This window comes from Bos mutus, chromosome 18, assembly GCF_027580195.1.
Source record: "Bos mutus isolate GX-2022 chromosome 18, NWIPB_WYAK_1.1, whole genome shotgun sequence".
Classification (NCBI taxonomy): domain Eukaryota; kingdom Metazoa; phylum Chordata; class Mammalia; order Artiodactyla; family Bovidae; genus Bos; species Bos mutus.
In genome coordinates, this window is record NC_091634.1 from 48,611,687 (window position 1) to 48,628,339 (window position 16,653).

At 60.2% G+C, this 16,653-nt stretch overlaps 1 protein-coding gene across 6 annotated transcripts; it reads left to right on the top strand.

The window, feature by feature from the left end:
• Window positions 1-67: 67 nt before the first annotated feature.
• GALNS (galactosamine (N-acetyl)-6-sulfatase) lies at window positions 68-16,619 on the top strand. 6 transcript variants are annotated; one of them, XM_070388555.1, is made up of 15 exons: window positions 156-293; window positions 409-752; window positions 3,425-3,548; window positions 4,133-4,207; window positions 4,487-4,589; window positions 6,462-6,605; window positions 7,237-7,303; window positions 7,545-7,672; window positions 7,962-8,101; window positions 9,183-9,286; window positions 9,521-9,657; window positions 10,163-10,265; window positions 11,870-11,991; window positions 13,313-13,430; window positions 15,377-16,611. In XM_070388555.1, the coding sequence occupies exons 3-15, from the start codon at window positions 3,425-3,427 to the stop codon at window positions 15,563-15,565; spliced, it is 1,554 nt and encodes a 517-aa protein (XP_070244656.1). In that variant the 5' UTR covers window positions 156-293; window positions 409-752; the 3' UTR covers window positions 15,566-16,611. The 6 variants fall into 6 exon arrangements, with proteins under 6 accessions (XP_070244655.1, XP_070244654.1, XP_005892464.1 ...); XM_070388553.1 differs by lacking the exon at window positions 409-752 and having other exon boundaries at window positions 85-293; window positions 15,377-16,612; XM_005892402.2 differs by lacking the exon at window positions 409-752 and having other exon boundaries at window positions 85-293; window positions 15,191-15,518.
• The last annotated feature ends 34 nt before the right edge of the window (window positions 16,620-16,653 follow it).

The following is a 16,653-nucleotide window of genomic DNA, read 5'->3' on the forward strand; positions in this document are numbered from 1 at the left end:
AGTGGGCCTGACCCCGCCCTACCCCCCGCCCCCATCTCTAGTGTAAGAGCCTTGACCCCGCCCCTCCTGTCACTCAGACATTATGGCCTCGCCCCATCGCCAGGCCGGAAGGACAGCTTGCTTCGCCGGTCAGGTTCCTGCAGCTTCCGGGGTCCGTGGCACTTGGCCTGGTTGCCATGGCGGCGGTTGCTGTGGCGACCAGGTGGTGGCTGCTTCTGGTGCTAAGCGCCGCGGAGGTGGGGGTCGCGCGCGCCCTTCAGCCCCCCAACATCCTGCTCTTGCTCATGGACGACGTGAGTGTCCGCGCGAGCCGGGCTCCGGGGAGTGCTGCTGCGCTCGGCGCGGGGTCGGGGGCAGGGGAAGGGCGGCCAGCGGTGTGGGGGTCATGCCTGGTTCTGCCGTCCGCAGCGTGGCTCTTGAGTGAAGCTGAAGTGAGGTGGGCGTTTGCGGGCCGGACCAGAAGACCTTTCTGCCCTGTGCCTCCACTGCCCCATCCCTGCCCCACACCGCGCAGGAAGGTCTGAGCGGCAGCCCAGACCAACTGTGGTGCTGGCCACGTGAGGACCAGATCTCCAGGACCTCTGCTCACCTGTTGCCCTCCAATTCTCCGGGCGTTGGTAGCAGAAAAAGAGTGCAGAGCTGACTGAGACTCCGGCCTGCCTGTTCTGAAAGTCCCTTCTGCTGTCTTTGCCCTACTGGACCAGAATTCCTTGATCTGGCTGCTCTGCCTCTGCTGGGATTTCTGGCCAAAGGTCTGGTCTTTGTGGGGTGGTAAAGAACTGAACCAGAGGAATGTCCCCCGTTGAGCATGTGTGTGGCCCCAGGTCACCCTGGTCACTCTGGTGAGCCAAGTCTGGGGATAAACCGAGCTGTTCCCAGCTTCTTTATGACTTGGTCCTCATCCTCCTTCCCAAGAAAGCCAGGAATGTATTTTGGATGAGTGAAATGGAGGTTCCCACACACATTTAGTGTCAGAAGAGTTGCGAGTAAAAATATCTCAAAGTTCCCCCAAAAGGCCAGCAAAGACTCCCAGTAGTCTTTGGACTGAGGCCACGAGCCTCACATTGCTGCTCTACGCTCCTGGCTTGTCAGAATTGCAAGGTTCTGTGTGTGTAAAACCCTCAGATTTCAAACATCTACTATAAGACAAAAACGTAAAATATATTTCATGCAACATTTTTTATTATCAAAGTAATTCTTTGGAATGGGTAGCTTATCCCTTCTGTGGATCTTCCCAACCCAGGAATCAAACCAGGATCTCCTGCATTGCAGGCGGATCCTTTACCAGCTGAGCTACCAGGGAATCCCTAATTCTTTATTACAAAAAGCTAACAACATTCAGATAAGCTAGAAAAGATCGCAGAGCCACCAATATGTAGTGGCTCCTCTCAGAGGTGAGATAGAATGTGTTTCAGTTCAGTCACAGCTGTTCAGACACCTTGGCTCCCGAAGGGGCCCCAAAGCTCCTCTCTTGGGAGCCCGTCTGATGGCTGGTTAGGAAACTTTGCTTCATAACCAATACGTGGGTCTTGGAAATGCTTGCTGTGTCAGGGTCAGCCTTCTCAGAGCTGAGGTTCCCAGGCAGGAAGGCTGTTTAAGTACTTAAATCATTGAGGCTGAATCAAGCTGAGCCCTTAGCCTCTCCCACTTCTGCCTCTCCTCTCCCCAAGGTGACAGTTCATTAGGAAAGACTGACGCTGCAGGCTTGTTGAGATGGTCGTTTCCTGGATTTATGGAGCTAAAAAAAAACCTGGAAACTTCCCTGGTGGTCCAGTGGCTAAGATTCTGCACTACCAATGCAGGAGGCCTGGGGCTCAATCTCTGGTCAGAGAACTAGATCCCACTTGCCGCAACTAAGAGTTCACATGCCACAGTGAAGACTGAAGATCCTGGGTGCGGCAACTAAGACCTGGCACAGCCAAATAAATAGTTTTTTTTTTTTAAGAGTTCGAATTCTGCAACAAAGATGGAAGGTCCCGTGTACAGCAACTAAGGCCCTGCTCAGCTAAAGCAACAAAACAAAACCTGTGCCCACACCAAGTGTTTCTCTTTGCTTGTTACTGGGGCTGCTGGATGACAGGCCTAGCGGGTGGCTTCCTGGTCTCTCTTGCATTCTTTGAGTGGTGGAGGGGGACCAATGCTGGGCACATCTTACTCAAGGGGGCTGACCGGGGGACTGTCCACCTGGGTGCCCAGGGTGGGCCCCAGGAACCAGGAACAGTAGGCCAAAAGACCCTGGTGCCCCCACCTCTCCTGTGTCATCTCCTCCTGTGACTCTGGCAGCTGAAGCCCAGAGAAGTTGGGGAGACCTCTGTCCTGGTCAGTGAATGTTAGAAAACAGACTCAAAGCAACTTGAGCATTAGTGGGGAACACGGCTCTCCAGACCAGACAGGCTTCAGGCCCCCAACAGTGCTGTGTCCTCACCCGGCCTCACCCCTACGGTCATCAGGCCTGGGGGTGCCCCCCCGCAGGTCCTCAGACCCAGTGCAGGCCCAGTAGGTATCAGCTCATGGAAGTTCTTAGAAGATGCTGAGTAGCCTTTTTCAGTGGTTCTGGCTCACCTCCATTCTCTGTGGCTTGTGGGCCGGGGCACAGAGCTCCCTCTTGCCCACCTGGACCCTAGCGCCGTGTGTGTCTCTGTTCTTTACTCGTAAAACAGGACTAAGGAGGCCCCCATGACTCCTGGGAGGTGTGAGGCCGAGCTGTACAAACACCAGCTCTGGGTCCCCACAGTGTCCTGAATCTCCAGGGCCTCCTCCCAAATGTGTCGACGTGGACACATACGTGCGCGCGCACGTGATCATTCCTCATAGCCACGTGTGGCACCTGTACTGCCCAGAAGCCCTGAACGTCCCACTAAGGAAAGCAAGGTGGAGGGCAGGAGGGGAACCACAGGGCCGGGGTCCGGTTGCCTTCTGCACAGGTGCAGGCAGGCTGATACATTTGTGTTCCAGATACAGTTACGTTCACAGGTTCTGAATGGAAAGAAGCTTGCGGGGGGCCTCTGTTCACCCCGGTACTAGGTGGACAGCCCACATTCTGTCCACTGTTGATCAGTGATGGACTCCGGTGTTTTCTTAGGGCTGTTGGGAGTCCTGCTGCTGTGGACATCTGCCCCGTGTCTGGGTGCCAGCCGGCTCGGTTCTCCAGGTGGCAAGCTCAGGAGGGACTGCGGGTCTCGGGGCCTCACTGGGTTGGCTTTGTGGGCCCTCACCGCTGTTTTCAAATCTGAGTTTGCCCCATGGAGTAGGATGGCCTCTGTGTCTGTGTGGAGGACAGAGGAGTCTTGATGCTGGTGCCCTGTGAGCACGTGGGCTGGCATCTGCACCGGGGAAGTGGCAGACTGTGTCCTGGCCTTACTTGGGGTACCAGGAGCGGCTTCGGCTGTGTTCTCACCCGACCTCCACATGCTCCTTCCTGCAGATGGGGTGGGGCGACCTGGGGGTGTATGGAGAACCTTCCAGAGAGACCCCGAATTTGGACCGGATGGCCGTGGAGGGGATGCTCTTCCCGAACTTCTACACGGCCAACCCCCTGTGCTCCCCATGTAAGTCAGGGCCGGCTCAGGCCACTGGGGCGTGGGAGCAGGGGGCACACATGGAACAGGGAGACAGCAGTGAAGTGAGGCAGGGTGGGGGGACCTGCAGACCGGGAGGTGGGATACAGGGGGCAGGCATGGGACAGGGCGGGGGTGTGGAGGGGCAGCCTCGACTCAGGTGTCCATCGAACCCTGATGCTGGGGAGCTCCCAGGATCCACCCTCTGGCGGACATGGGGCCACCAGAGCTGTCAGAGGTCACCAAGGGCTTGGAGCCTGTGGGGACCTTGGCAGCAGCTGTTCATTCACGGAGCTGAGTTCAGCGGCTCGTTCAGGGGAGGCGCTGGGCTGGGGAAGTGGTTGTCAGCCAGAGGTGTGGGGGCCCTACAGGTGAGGAGAATCTCTGATCTCAGGATGAGAAGTAATCCTGGTGGGGCTGGCCATGACCCACAGGCTGTCCCAGGAGCTGGAGAGCATGAGGCGGGAGGCTGTGCGCCCACCCGGCTCTCTAGGGGCTTCCGGGACTCAGGTACTGCAGGGCCAGCCTCAGGCTGGACGTGTGACACATGTTTCTGTCGTGTCCCTTCTGTGTAGCCAGGGCAGCTCTGCTCACCGGACGTCTGCCCATCCGCAGCGGCTTCTATACCACCAATGGGCACGCCAGGAACGGTAGGCTCCAGGGCGGGCTCCCTGACCTGGTGGGGTTTCCCATGGTCCTTGGAGGAGGGTGTGTTTCAGAGACCCCGGGGTGGGCCCTCTCCTGAGGTCCAGACCCCCCTCGGGGGGCACATTTGCCCGTCCTACCCCGGTAACAGTGCTGACAGTGAGGTATAGCTGGAAGACCCAAAAAGTGCCCGGGCGGTGCCACCCCCACCAGGGCTCTGCCCCTCGATCCTCACGGTGCGTGGCCTCCCTTGCGAGCAGCTCACGGGCTGTGTTGCTCTGCAGCCTACACTCCACAGGAGATAGTGGGGGGCATCCCGGACTCGGAGCTCCTGCTGCCGGCACTGCTGAAGGGAGCTGGCTACGCCAGCAAGATCGTGGGCAAGTGGTGAGTCCCACACCCCGCCAGCCAACTCTGTGACAAGGCTGGGGTGTTGGCTGCACAGCACCACCAAAGCAGCCCCATTATTGCACACACATGCCATCACGGAGGACACGTCAGGAGGCTCTGTCTCATGGTGAAACCAGGAAGCAGGCAGGGGTGGAAGGTCATGTGGTTGGGTCATCGGGGTGATGATTAGAGGGCTGTGAGGTGTCTCCTCTCCTGCTCCCCGGGGACACCCCCATGCATGGCCCTGGAGGTTGATGCAGAGGTCGGATGTCCTCTCTTCCCTCTCCTGATCGTTGGACCCCTCAGAGACCAGGCCTGTCTGTCTACAGGAAGCCTCCCTTGCTTTTCCAGACCTGACTGTGTCTCCTTTGCTGCTGCTGTGCTTCAGACCCTCTCCCCTTCAGCCCCCTGGCACGCACCTTCTCAAGCACCTCATCTGTACCTCTTGGGGGCCCCTGCTCCACCTGGTTGTTGTGGCGGCAGGGGGATCTGCAGAAGCCAGGAGAGGAGACTCAGCGAGTCGGGGAGTCTGGAGGCTTCAGGAGCACTTCCTCACTCCTGAGACCAGGCGGAAGCCGTCCTGCTGAGTTGACGAGCTGGGAGAGGGTGGTGGCTGCAGCGCAAAGCCGAAGAGGGCACGAGGGTTGTAGAAGCCTGCATGGCTCCGGCAGAGACGGGAAGGCCCGGGGAGACAGTGGCTGGGCTGCGCCAGGGCTGTACCCACAGAGAGGGAGTGCCTGTGATGACTGGTGCTCCCTGCCCAGCCTGGCAGCTCCACCCTGGTCCAGCAGTCTTCTGTTCATGGTCAGTGACTCCGGGCTGCCCCAGCTGGAGGGGGAACCTGTCCCCATGAGCTCTGGAGGCAGGTGGACTCTGGGCAGGAAAGGGCATGGCAGGGCCTAGAGAAGCAGCCGGCGTGGACTCAGGGAGGTGGACGGGCTGGGGTCAGGATGGCCCTGGCCAGGATTAGGATGGGCTCTGAGACCTGCAGACAGTGCTGACCCCACAGCTACTCTGGGACCAGCTCTTTGAATCAACAGCTTCACACGAGCTGGACCTTCATGGGTGTTTCTGTTCCGTGAAGGCCGTTTGGGCTGAAGGACTCAGGCCCAGCCCTGCTGTGTAGCTGCGGCCCAGAGAGGAAGCACCTCTAAAGAGAGCTCAGGGCAGAGCCGGTGCGGTGTCCCCTACCCTGCCCCACACAAGGGCTGCAGAGGCCGGCAGCCATCCCTCAGAGGCAGAGTGGGTCAGGACCCACAGTGGGGGACAGAGAGGTTTGCTTATAGGCACCCAGACTCCGCTGCTGGCCAGCTCAGCTCTGGCTCTGTCCTGCCCTGGTGCCCTGGCCACATCCATCCTGGCCGAGTGACCAAGCAGCGCGGTGAGCTCATGGTCACCTGGGGTCGGCCTGTGCCAGCGACCCTGCAGACGTGACTCTAGAAGACCTGTCCACTTCCCAGGGTGGGGGCACCTTGCCCGGACGCTGCTTTCCTAAGCCATACCTTCTCAAGAGTCTCTGGCAGAAGGACCCGACGTGGGAAGGGGCCCCTGGGTGGGACCAGGGGGTGGGTCCGAGCACAGCCTCAGGAAACAGCTGGGCTGTCGCCCTGCAGGCATCTCGCCATGTTCTCTTGTCTCCACTGGCTCCTGCCCAGGCATTGAGCACAATCACCAGACCTGGTCCAGGCAGCCCCAGGGTGTGCTCCCCTCTGCTGTTCCTGGGTGGCCAAGGAGGGAGGGGCTGTGGCCTCCGGGTGCCAGACTCAGGGCACCCTGGGCTGGCAGGACCTCGTCTCCTGAGCCTTTCTCCAAAGGCGAGGGTGGTTGCTCTGCGGAGCTCCCTGAAGTGCCCTGGGTTCCTGTCTCCAGGCACCTGGGCCACCGACCTCAGTTCCACCCCCTGAAGCACGGATTCGATGAGTGGTTTGGATCCCCCAACTGTCACTTTGGACCTTACGACAACAAGGCGAGGCCCAACATTCCGGTGTACCGGGATCAGGAGATGGTCGGCAGGTATTGAGTCCTGAGCTCCACTCCACCAGCTCCTGCACACGCCCAGACTTGTCCTGTAAGCCATGGCTGATAAGCGCCCCACCTCAGGGGGCTTCTAACAGTCTCAGGAAATGTGCTGAGAGCCCCAGACGCTTTACTCGGCTTCTAGGGTTCAGGCCCGACCCCTGAAGCGGCCAGGGGGCTGTGTTCCAAATGATCAGCCTCATTCTAATCCACTGTCCAGGGGCCATCAGCTGCAGGACCACCTGTTCTGACCATCGGGCGGCTGCGGGGCGGGGTTTGGGTTAACTTCCCTTTCTTTGTTCCTTTTTATTATTTGTATTTTGCTGGAGCTTATTACACGTCAGTGCACCACAGAGCTGGGTAGCTCACCCAGCACCACTCCCCTGCACCCCAGAGAAAGGCCCTGTGCCCTCCACAGCCCCGGGGACCCACCCCTTCCTCTCCCAGTCCTGCCTGTCCGCCGGGCAGGGGCGCAGCCTCAGCCCCACCCCGACCTGGTCCCCCAGGACCTGGGACCTTCCAGGCTCTGACTTCCTCCAGGAGAGGAAGGGAGACTTATCCAGGAGATAAGGGAGGGGGCTTCCCTGCAGTGAAGGCTGATCTTTGTTTGGGTCTGTACTGTTTTCAGATTTTATGAAGAATTTCCAATTAACCTGAAGACCGGAGAAGCGAACCTCACCCAGATCTATCTGCAGGTGACGGCTGCCAGTGCCACACAGGCTCTGGGCCCGGGAGGGGGTGGTCTTGGGCAGGACGACAGGGCTGGGTGGGCTCCGGGCTGGGGAGTGGGATGGTCTTGGGTGGGGATATTGGGGCTGGGTGGGCTCTGGGCCAGGGAGTAGGGTGGTCTCGGGCAGGGATGATGGTGCTGGGTGGGCCCCGGGCCAGGGAGTGGGGTGGTCTCCGGTGGGGATGACCGTCATCCCTTCTCCTTAGGAGGCACTGGAGTTCATTCAGAGGCAGCAGGCAGCCCACCGCCCCTTCTTTCTCTACTGGGCTGTCGACGCTACACATGCGCCCGTTTACGCCTCCAAGCCTTTCCTGGGCACCAGCCAACGAGGGCGGTGAGCCCTTTGCCCCAGAGACCTGGACCCCTGGGGCGGGAGTGGCGAGGGGGATGGTCAGCCATGTCTGATCATCTGCAGGGCAGAGTCACTGTCACAAGTGACCATCAGCTGTGGGTGATGAAGCATCTGTGCCTCTTCCAGGGGGTGGACGGAGGGCTTGGCGCTACCCTGATTCCACCTGAGACTGACCCACGTGCCCCTTCCTCTCCATCCCTGAGGTTAGGCTCTGACCGCCCTTGGGTCCTGACGCCGCTGGCCCCCACTGATTGCCCCATTCTTCCCGCAGGTATGGGGACGCCATCCGTGAGCTGGACGATAGCGTCGGGAGGATCCTGCGTCTCCTCCGGGACCTGAGCATCGCAGAGAACACCTTTGTTTTCTTCACATCTGACAATGGTGCCGCCCTCATTTCTGCGCCCAGACAAGGCAGGTGCCCCAGCAGATGGGGTCCACTTGGGGCCCCTCAGTTCCTGGCCCACTGCAGGCCTGCTCAGAACCCTGAACTCCAGGCCGCTCAGATCTGAGGCTTTTCCACATCGTGGAGGGAGGTTGTTATACCTGGCTTTTCATGGTCCCATAAGGGTTTCACACCCCTGTGGTGACGTGTCTCTAAAAACGCTGGGGGCCCCAGGAGGGCCTGAGTCATTCAGCTCTGTAAGGAGCTGGAAACCCTCCGGGGCTGGGCCTGCATGGGGAGGCCCTGGGAGACCCTGCAGCTGTGAGTCCTGGGCAGAGAGGGGCCCGGGGATGTTCAGCGACAGGACCAGAGCAACTGGCCGAGAAGGAGCTGCAGGGGGAGGACAGTACGGTGACGACCCGTGTACGCACCTGCAGCTGGAGAAACACGAGGAACAGTTCTTGTCGGCCACTGGCCAGTGACCCTTGCTGGCCCTGTGCCAACCAGCAAGGTGGGCTTTGGGCTGCAGGGAAGGGATGAGCCATGGGGTCGCTGCTGAACGTTGCACTACTGCGTTCATCTCCCTGTCCCCCAGGTCCCCAGGGGGCAGGAACCCTCCCTCTGTCACGGGCACTGTTAGCCAGAGCCGGGCTGACCGCCCTCTGCCCAGAGATTCAAGGATCGCCTGCTCAGAGTGGGGCATATCAGAAAGACGGGGTCTGCTCCCCTAGAGCCCAGCGCACAGGAACTGCTTATGCACACTGGTGTTTGAGGGTCCAGCACCTGCCAGGCTTGGGGTTCTAACTGTCTCACATTTCACGTCTCACCAACAGTCTACATGCTCTGTGCATCCATGGTCGCTGTCCACAGGGGCACAGCCTTACAACCACAGCTCTAGGTCACAGCCATCTCCAGTCATTCCGACCTTGAACTTGAGGCCTGAACCCCAGGGTTGGTCCTTTGTCTCCAAGGTGGCCTTGGTGCTCAGCACCTCTGAAGGGCCGGGCAGGGAGCCAGGCGGACAGTCATGTCACAAGGTCGAGTGCCCGGCAGGGCATGTGTGACCCTGGGCACTCAGGCACATGGGCTGATGGGCAGCTGTCTCCCCAGGTGGCAGCAACGGGCCCTTTCTGTGCGGGAAGCAGACCACATTTGAAGGTGGGATGCGGGAGCCTGCGATAGCCTGGTGGCCCGGACACATCCCTGCCGGCCAGGTGAGTCAGAGCAGGCCTTGTGCCAGGCCTGTGGTCATCCTGGGGCAAGAAGGCTCTGTCCCCTCCTGGCCTTCTCCCTGTGCTCACCAGGGCACATGTATGTGTCATCGGTCAGGGACTGCCTCTGTTCTCCGTGTGGGATGTAACTGCATGTGTGTGTGTGTGTGTGTGCACGCGTGTATGTGTGCATCTCACTGTGCGCATCTGGGCAGCACAGAACCACATGCATTGCAGGTGAGCCACCAGCTGGGCAGCATCATGGACCTCTTCACCACCAGCCTGTCCCTCGCAGGCCTGGAGCCGCCCAGGGACAGGGCCATCGATGGCCTGGACCTCCTGCCCGCCATGCTGCAGGGCCGCCTGACAGATAGGTAGATATCCTTGCCCAGAGGGAGGTGAGATACAGGGGACTTGGGCGTGAGATGCGTGGTGGGGCCAAGAGGCCTTGCTCCTCCCCACGGTGTCCCTCACCACCCTCTGCTCATGTCCAGCTCCTCCCGGGCGCTGTCCAGTCATTTTCTCCAGCTCAAGACCAACTACTGTTGTGCTCAAACAAAATCATTTCTCCTGGGTGCTGTGAACAAGTGCAGTTTCTAAAGTGTGAACAGCATAGCTGGAGCAGGTTTACAGCTGGGAGCAGACAGCTTGCTCCCTTTTTTCTGTCTTAAAACCTGCCATGAGAGCTTGTTACTGCAGGGTCAGGGGTTGGGGAGGTGCCGGCCACCATGGCCCTCCCTGCCAGGCCACCTGCCAAGCCCAGGCACCACCCCCTCACTCTGCTGCCAGCCTCCCCAGAACCAAGGATCATGGGCCTGCCGGGGGACCTCCCCTGAAGCCCAGGGACCGTTTCTCCTGACCCTGCCGGTCCCCCAACAGGCCGATATTCTATTACCGCGGCAACACGCTGATGGCAGTGACGCTCGGCCAGTACAAGGCCCACTTCTGGACCTGGACTAATTCCTGGGAGGAGTTCAAACAGGTGAGAGGTCTCAGCCCCATGGAGCCTCTTGGGGAGGGCTCCGTGCCCCTGGCCTGGTATCCTGGGAGCCACCTGAGGGTGTCCTGGGTCAGGTACTGGGTGCCAGACTGAGGGAGGAGAAGGGCTGTGCCATGCCTGTCCCCACCAAGTCCCTGACCTCCCCTTGTAGGGTGTCTGATGCCTAGGGGTTGAGGCAGGAAGGAGGGTCCGTGTGTCCACGTGACCTTCTGCATTTATGGACTAAACCCACAAGGTCAGCTCAAGGGCACAACTCTGCTCCCTCTCTCCCTCCTTCTACCCTGCCCTCCAGAAGCCAGCGCTGTGCTGGGCGGGCCTCTCCGCACCCCTCTCTGCCTGGCTGGGCTGCGGTGGTGGCGCTCAGCTGCAATGCCCCTGGGGCAAGGCCTCCCTCCCGTGAGCAGTCGTAAGAGAAAAATCCAGTGCTAATTAGTGGGCTCTTAATTAAATAGCTTATTTGATTTGCATCCAAATTATAATTTGTGTCTTCTATCTAGACTTGGATTCTTCTCCATTAACCGGTCATCTTTTTTACGCTGAACGTAGTTGTTTCTCCCACCATTAAATCCGTTTTGTTCTCCAGCTGGGCTGCTCCCAGAAGGTCAGAGAGTCACCCACTTGGGAACCACCTGGGTGTCCATTCTCGCCGCCCTCAGCAGCTTAGACGGACTTTGGGGTCTATAGCTTGGTGCAGACAATGGAATTTCCCAGGCTCCTCGGCTCCTGCTTTACTGAACAGCAGAATACTTGCTGACTGGCTGGCCAGGAGAGACACATGGGTATTGGGAGGATCGCCTGTCAGAAGGAGCAGGGAGCACCACTGTGTCCCCAGCCCTGGTCAGGATTAACGTGCCCAGTCAGGGCTCCATTCCAGATCCTGTAAACGATGTCCAATGGTGGCTGGAGACCTCTGTCCAGCTGTTTATGGGGCCCTGGGGTCCCAGTCGTTCCGGAGGGTTGCCCTAGCCTCACCTGACTCACCCAGGATAGCAGCAGGCAGTTCCCTGAACTAAGTCAGGGAGCCCCGGGGGGCATCTTCTAGCCTGGAGGCCTCACTGGCACAGGAACCCCATCTCACACGAGCATCAAAGGCTGAACCCAAGGGCAGAGGCCACCCGGAGGGCATGGAGCAGGGCTGGACCCTAAGCCTGGTGGAACAGATGCTCCAACTCCTGTTAAAGGCGGGCGTTGGGATCACCTGTATTTCCTCTGGCTTCAGGTCCGTAGTCCTTCCTCCTTAGCCAGCCAAGGGGTCTCGGACGAATGCTGGTCGCCATGTACCTCATCACTACAAGGCTCACAGGGTGGACGTGAGAAGCTTTGTTCTAGAAATTAGAATGTAAAAAAAAAAAAAAGTAGAATGTGGACTAAAGTATTTTAAAGAGACTCACCCCTCCCCACAGAAAAGTACTGAAACCCTAGGGGACGGTGCTCAGGGCAGGTGGTGCAGCTCTGGGCCGGGTGTGAGAAGGCTCCGTCTGCGGTTCCTGCTGGGCTCGCCGGCTGCTGCCGTCCTGTGACCTGCTCCGCCTCAAGGAGCCCCATAGATCGAGCATTCACTTGCAGCCCCCCACCTTTCATTTCAGGGCATTGATTTCTGTCCCGGGCAGAATGTCTCAGGGGTCACCACCCACTCACAGGAGGAGCACACGAAGCTGCCCCTCATCTTCCACCTGGGCCGAGACCCCGGAGAGAGGTTCCCCCTCAGGTGAGCCTGGGGCTTGTGGGGCCCAGGACGCTTGCACAGGTCGGGGAGACTGAGGCTGGAGGTTACAACCAGGCTGAGGCAGCCTGGGAGTCAGTGTGGAGCTGAGACCTGGCAAGAGCAGACCACAGGCCCTATGCCTACAGGGCCCCAGCAGCCTGATTGCCCCCTGGGGCCACCCAGAGGTCAAGGCCAGTGAGTCACTGGCCCTGCTCTCTTGCACCCCATAGTTTTCCATCTCCTGGGTTTTCCCCTGAGTCACCTCCCAGCACCTGCTTGTTGCTCCCGATGTTTGTTCCGGCCAGGCCATGGTGGAGGTGGGGCACATGATCCCACCCCCGGCAGCCCCAAGGCCTTTAGCCCGCCTCACAGATGAGTAGTGTGGGCCTCCAGGTCTCCAGGTGGGGAATAAGGAGAGACATCATCTGACCCCACCCTGGATGGCAGGTGTGTGTGTGTGTGTGTGTGTGTGTGTGTGTGTGAGAGAGAGGGAGATACGTGACTTCCAATACAAGTGCCTATTAGACGGCAGCGGCAGCAGCAGCGAGCCCTGCCCCTGGCTGTGAGCTAGCTCTGAGCTGGCCAGATGGTGTCTCCTGAAATTCGAGGTCCCAAGGAACATACCTGCCAGTGCCCCCAGGAGACCCCACCATCACTGTCAGGGTCACTGGCCCAAGAAGAGGGCCCAGCGTGGATACCAGGCTCCCCCGGTGGGGAGACCACATGACTTGCATGGGGTGATTTGGGGGACAGAGCTCTGGGCAAGAAGCCCTTGGAGCTGCCACCTGTCTGGGAAGTGTGCAGGGCTGAGCACGAGGTCTCCCAGGTGTCTCCCCCGATGCCGTCACACAGGATCCTGGGGAGACTAGCTGGTAGGACGAGTGCAGCCAACAGAGCAGGACGCCGAGGGCCCAGGAGCCAAGTGGGCTCGGTCAAATCCACCAGGACCAGTTGCTCCAAGAAAAAGGAGCCTGGGCCAGAGGATTAAAAGGGACCCTGAGAGAGGAAAGAGCCCCCCAGTTCTGGGCAGCACTCCAGGGCTTCCAGCTGAGGAGCAGGTTGAAGAGTCACAGCCACTGTCCTGGGCCCCTGGCTCTGCCTGAACCCTCATTTGCTGGATGGTTTCCTGAGTGCCCACCTCAGGGTGGGCAGGCAGGACAAGGGGGGACCACAGCCCCAGCCTGTCTTCCTGGCAGGTTGCCATATGGTGGCACCTGGAGCAGGACTGTCCCCTCGGTCTCCCCACACCCTGGTCTACCTGAGCGGGCTGCCAGGCTCGCTCTGCCCTTCCCCCACCTCGTGACCTGGTGCCGCTTGCCTGCAGTGTTGCCAGCATCGAGTACCTGGACGCCCTTCACAGGATCACCCCAGTCGTCCAGCAGCACCAGGAGGCCTTGGTCCCCGGACAGCCCCAGCTCAATGTGTGCAACCGGGCAGTCATGGTGAGTGGTCTGTACGTGGACTGTGGGGGCAGCCCAGGGCTGCGTGTGTGCTGAGCTGTCTGCCTCAGACATGAGCCCCGCTTCCCTCCTGCCGCTCTGGCCCCAACCTCACAGGAGCGGCAGAGGGTCTCTTGGCCTCTCTGCAGGAGCAAGACAAGCCAAACCTGTGTGGGATGTGGGTGTGGACCGGCTGGGTGGATGGCTTGGGGTACGGCCAGCCTGTGAGCCCCTCTCCCCACCCACCCCCACCAAACCCTGCTGGAGTTGTGAGGATGGATGTGCAGCCCGAGCTGCTGCCTTGAGCTGGGTGGAGGAGCGGGGACAAGAACTAAAGGACATTGGATGTATTCCCTGGGGGTGAGGAGTGCCGGGGGCAGCTGTCCTTGGGGGTGTCCTGGTCACTGTGGTCCACATCCAGGGCTCACAGGGAAAGATTCGGGGCAGGGGCCAGCAGGGCCTCCCTGTCCCTTAGAAGGACACCAGGCTGGCATTCTGGCCCCTGGACTCAGCAATGGAGCAGAAGGGCCCTGTCTCGGGACCACCGAGGTCCCTCAGGTCCCAGTGGCTGAGAGACCTCCACCCGGGGAAGAGCCCCCGGTGCCCCCTTCAAGCCCATCTTGTCGTCTTGGACATGGTGCTGTCCCCACCCCAGCACACCATCTCCTGTGGGCTGAGTCTCCAGGTAGCGGCCAGGTGGCTCAGAGAATGACAGTACAGCAGATGGGGAGGGGCCAACCTGACAGGCGCTGCCGCCACCTCCTGGGCGTGGCAGGAACTGCCACGGCTCCCAAGTGAGTGAACAGTGGGGGTTGGGCTCAGACTCTGAAGCAAGCACTGCCACAAGAGGTTCAGCGGCTTACACACATGTGGGCAGCTATATGTGCGCACCAGTGTGCAAAGCACTCCCCAGCCTCCGTGCTTTGCTCCGCCCAGCTCCTCTGGACCAGCGCGTAGACTCTGGATCGTGTCCTCCGCTCTCAGGACAAGAGCAGCTTGCAGCCTGTCTCCCTAGGGCCTCAACAGACACCCTCCCTGACCCCCAGGCGCACAGGCTTTTGCGTGCACCCAACCCCTTTCTCTGCCCTGCGTCAAAGGTTGGGAACTGCTCCCTTTCCTAAACCTGGCTCTGCCAGGTGGCTGTGCATCTAGAGAGCCACCTGATGGTGTTCAGGGCAGGGGAGACTTGAGCCGTGGTTCTCACAGGCACTGATGCTCCAATTCAGACTCAAGGTCTGAGGGGGGCGAGAGTGGGTGGAGTGACTCTGGGGAGGGCACACTTCCTGTGTTGGGGGACCCAGCAAAGCCACGAAGGCTCCTTCTCAGGGATGTGAGTGTCCTGTTGCCAGGAAATCATGGCCACACAAAGCAAGTCTGCGCTCGAAGGTGCAGCTGGGCAAGCCTGCAGAGGCACCAAGGCCACCACCTACATAGCTTAGGGGAGAGAGGAGTCTGTCCCACCCCCTCCACCACCTGGGGGCCTGCAGAGGCCATGGTGCTGGGCAGTTAGCAGACTGTCCCCTTCAGTGACAAGCAGGCCATGTTAATTCCGGGTCGCCGCAGGGCAGTGTCTCCTGTGCCAGCCTCAGGCGCAGAGCTGCTTCCAGGCCAGGTGGAGATGAGACAGGTGGTTCCACACTGTGGCATCCATCTGTTGGGGTGGGGCAGGTCACAGGCCTGGGCAGGGCATGAGTCTGGATAGTACCTAGTCTGAAAGTGCTTGGAGTAACTGCATGTCCTCTTTCTGAACTTTCATTACCTAGAACTGGGCGCCCCCAGGCTGTGAAAAGTTAGGGAAGTGCCTGACACCCCCGGAGTCTGTCCCGGAGAAGTGCTCCTGGCCCCACTAGCGACAGCCTGGGTTCAGGCCAGGCCCAAGCCCCGGGCTAGGAAGGCTCTGGCCTCAGGGCCCTCGGCTAGAAGAGCACCAACTCCCTCTGCCCTGCCAGCCTGCCAGACGGACGTCGCCTGTAGCCAGCAGCGGTACTTGCCCAAGCCCAGCCCTGGAGTCTCTCGCCAGCTGTCCTGGCCCGCCTGACTGCTGCCTGAGGCCCACAGCAGCCCCTGAACTGGAGGCTACCCGCCTCGTGTTCCCACCCTGCTCCAGCTACCTCATGGCCGCCTCGTCTAGGGTCTGAGTTCTGTCCCTGGACCCAGAGGCTGAGATGCAGCCCCTCGAGGACTGTGGTCCTGGTGTTGAGGCTGCCTTCCCATCCTGTTGCTCCTTGGCGCTGTGCACAGGGCCTCCCCCAGCACCTCCCCCGTGTACCCCACCCCCATGGTGCAGGGGTGTGGTGTGAACATGATGGGGGTGGCCAAGGGCCTTTCTGACCCAGAGCCTCCCTAGTCCAGTGGGGACTGCTGATGCCAGCACCTCCCTTAGACATCTTAGACACTGGGGTTTGTCTGTGCCTCAGAGGTTCCCTGCCTGCCCTCCTTTTGTGGAGTCCAGGGTGGCAAAGCTTGAAGATGAGCCTGAGCCAGCCTGTGCATAGCTTCCAGGGGACCCACCCTAAGGGCCTGTGGGCTACTCCCATGGGGTGGTTTCCGCTCTGCAGGCTGCCCTGCCAACTCTACTGTTAAGATTTGGGGAATGGTGAAGAAAACGGGTTTAGAATAAAGTAACAGGCATTTAGCTTTTTCAAAAAACAAATTCTATTTAGGGAAGGTGGCCCCCTGGGTGCCATGGTGGGGGCTGGAATGGGCCAAATGCCTGGGCTTCCACTTCTGGCTCGCCCCTCTCTCAGCCCTGAGTCTTCTGAACTGCTCCCCTTCAGGCCCTGCTCCGAACCCCTTCTTGCTCCGGTCCTCAGGCACCGGGGACTGGCGGGGAGGCGGGGGTCCTGAGGGGAAGGCCCCCTCGTATGGTTCTGCCGGAGCTCAGCCGAGACCCGCTGGGAGGGAAGGAGAGTGGGCAAGGCCGGTCGGTGCGCGCCACCCAAGGCCTGGGGTCTCGGCCACAGCTGTGCCGAAGACCTGCGGGCACTCTCGGCTCGGCCGAAACTGGGCGAGTATTTCCCCGAAACTCTGGTTGGGCCTGCGTAGACGCTGTACTTCATCAACCCAGACTCACATCTGGGCCCTGCGTGAACGTCCTCGAGGCGGGGACGCTTGTGTTCTGGGCACCAGAAACAAGCGAGCGTCTTAAAACCGACCGTACTTAAGACTCGATGAAATACGGTACCTCCTGCGGGAGGAAGTGGCCCCGCTCCTTGGGGTCCCGCCC

What these genes read in the sequence shown, in the direction of transcription:
- GALNS (XM_070388553.1), top strand. Translation starts at nt 177, where the DNA reads ATGGCGGCGGTTGCTGTGGCGACCAGGTGGTGGCTGCTTCTGGTGCTA. An exon ending in TCACCCAGATCTATCTGCAG is followed by an intron (nt 7,304 to 7,544) that starts GTGACGGCTGCC and finishes CCTTCTCCTTAG; the next exon opens with GAGGCACTGGAGTTCATTCA. An exon ending in CCTGGGAGGAGTTCAAACAG is followed by an intron (nt 10,266 to 11,869) that starts GTGAGAGGTCTC and finishes CTTTCATTTCAG; the next exon opens with GGCATTGATTTCTGTCCCGG.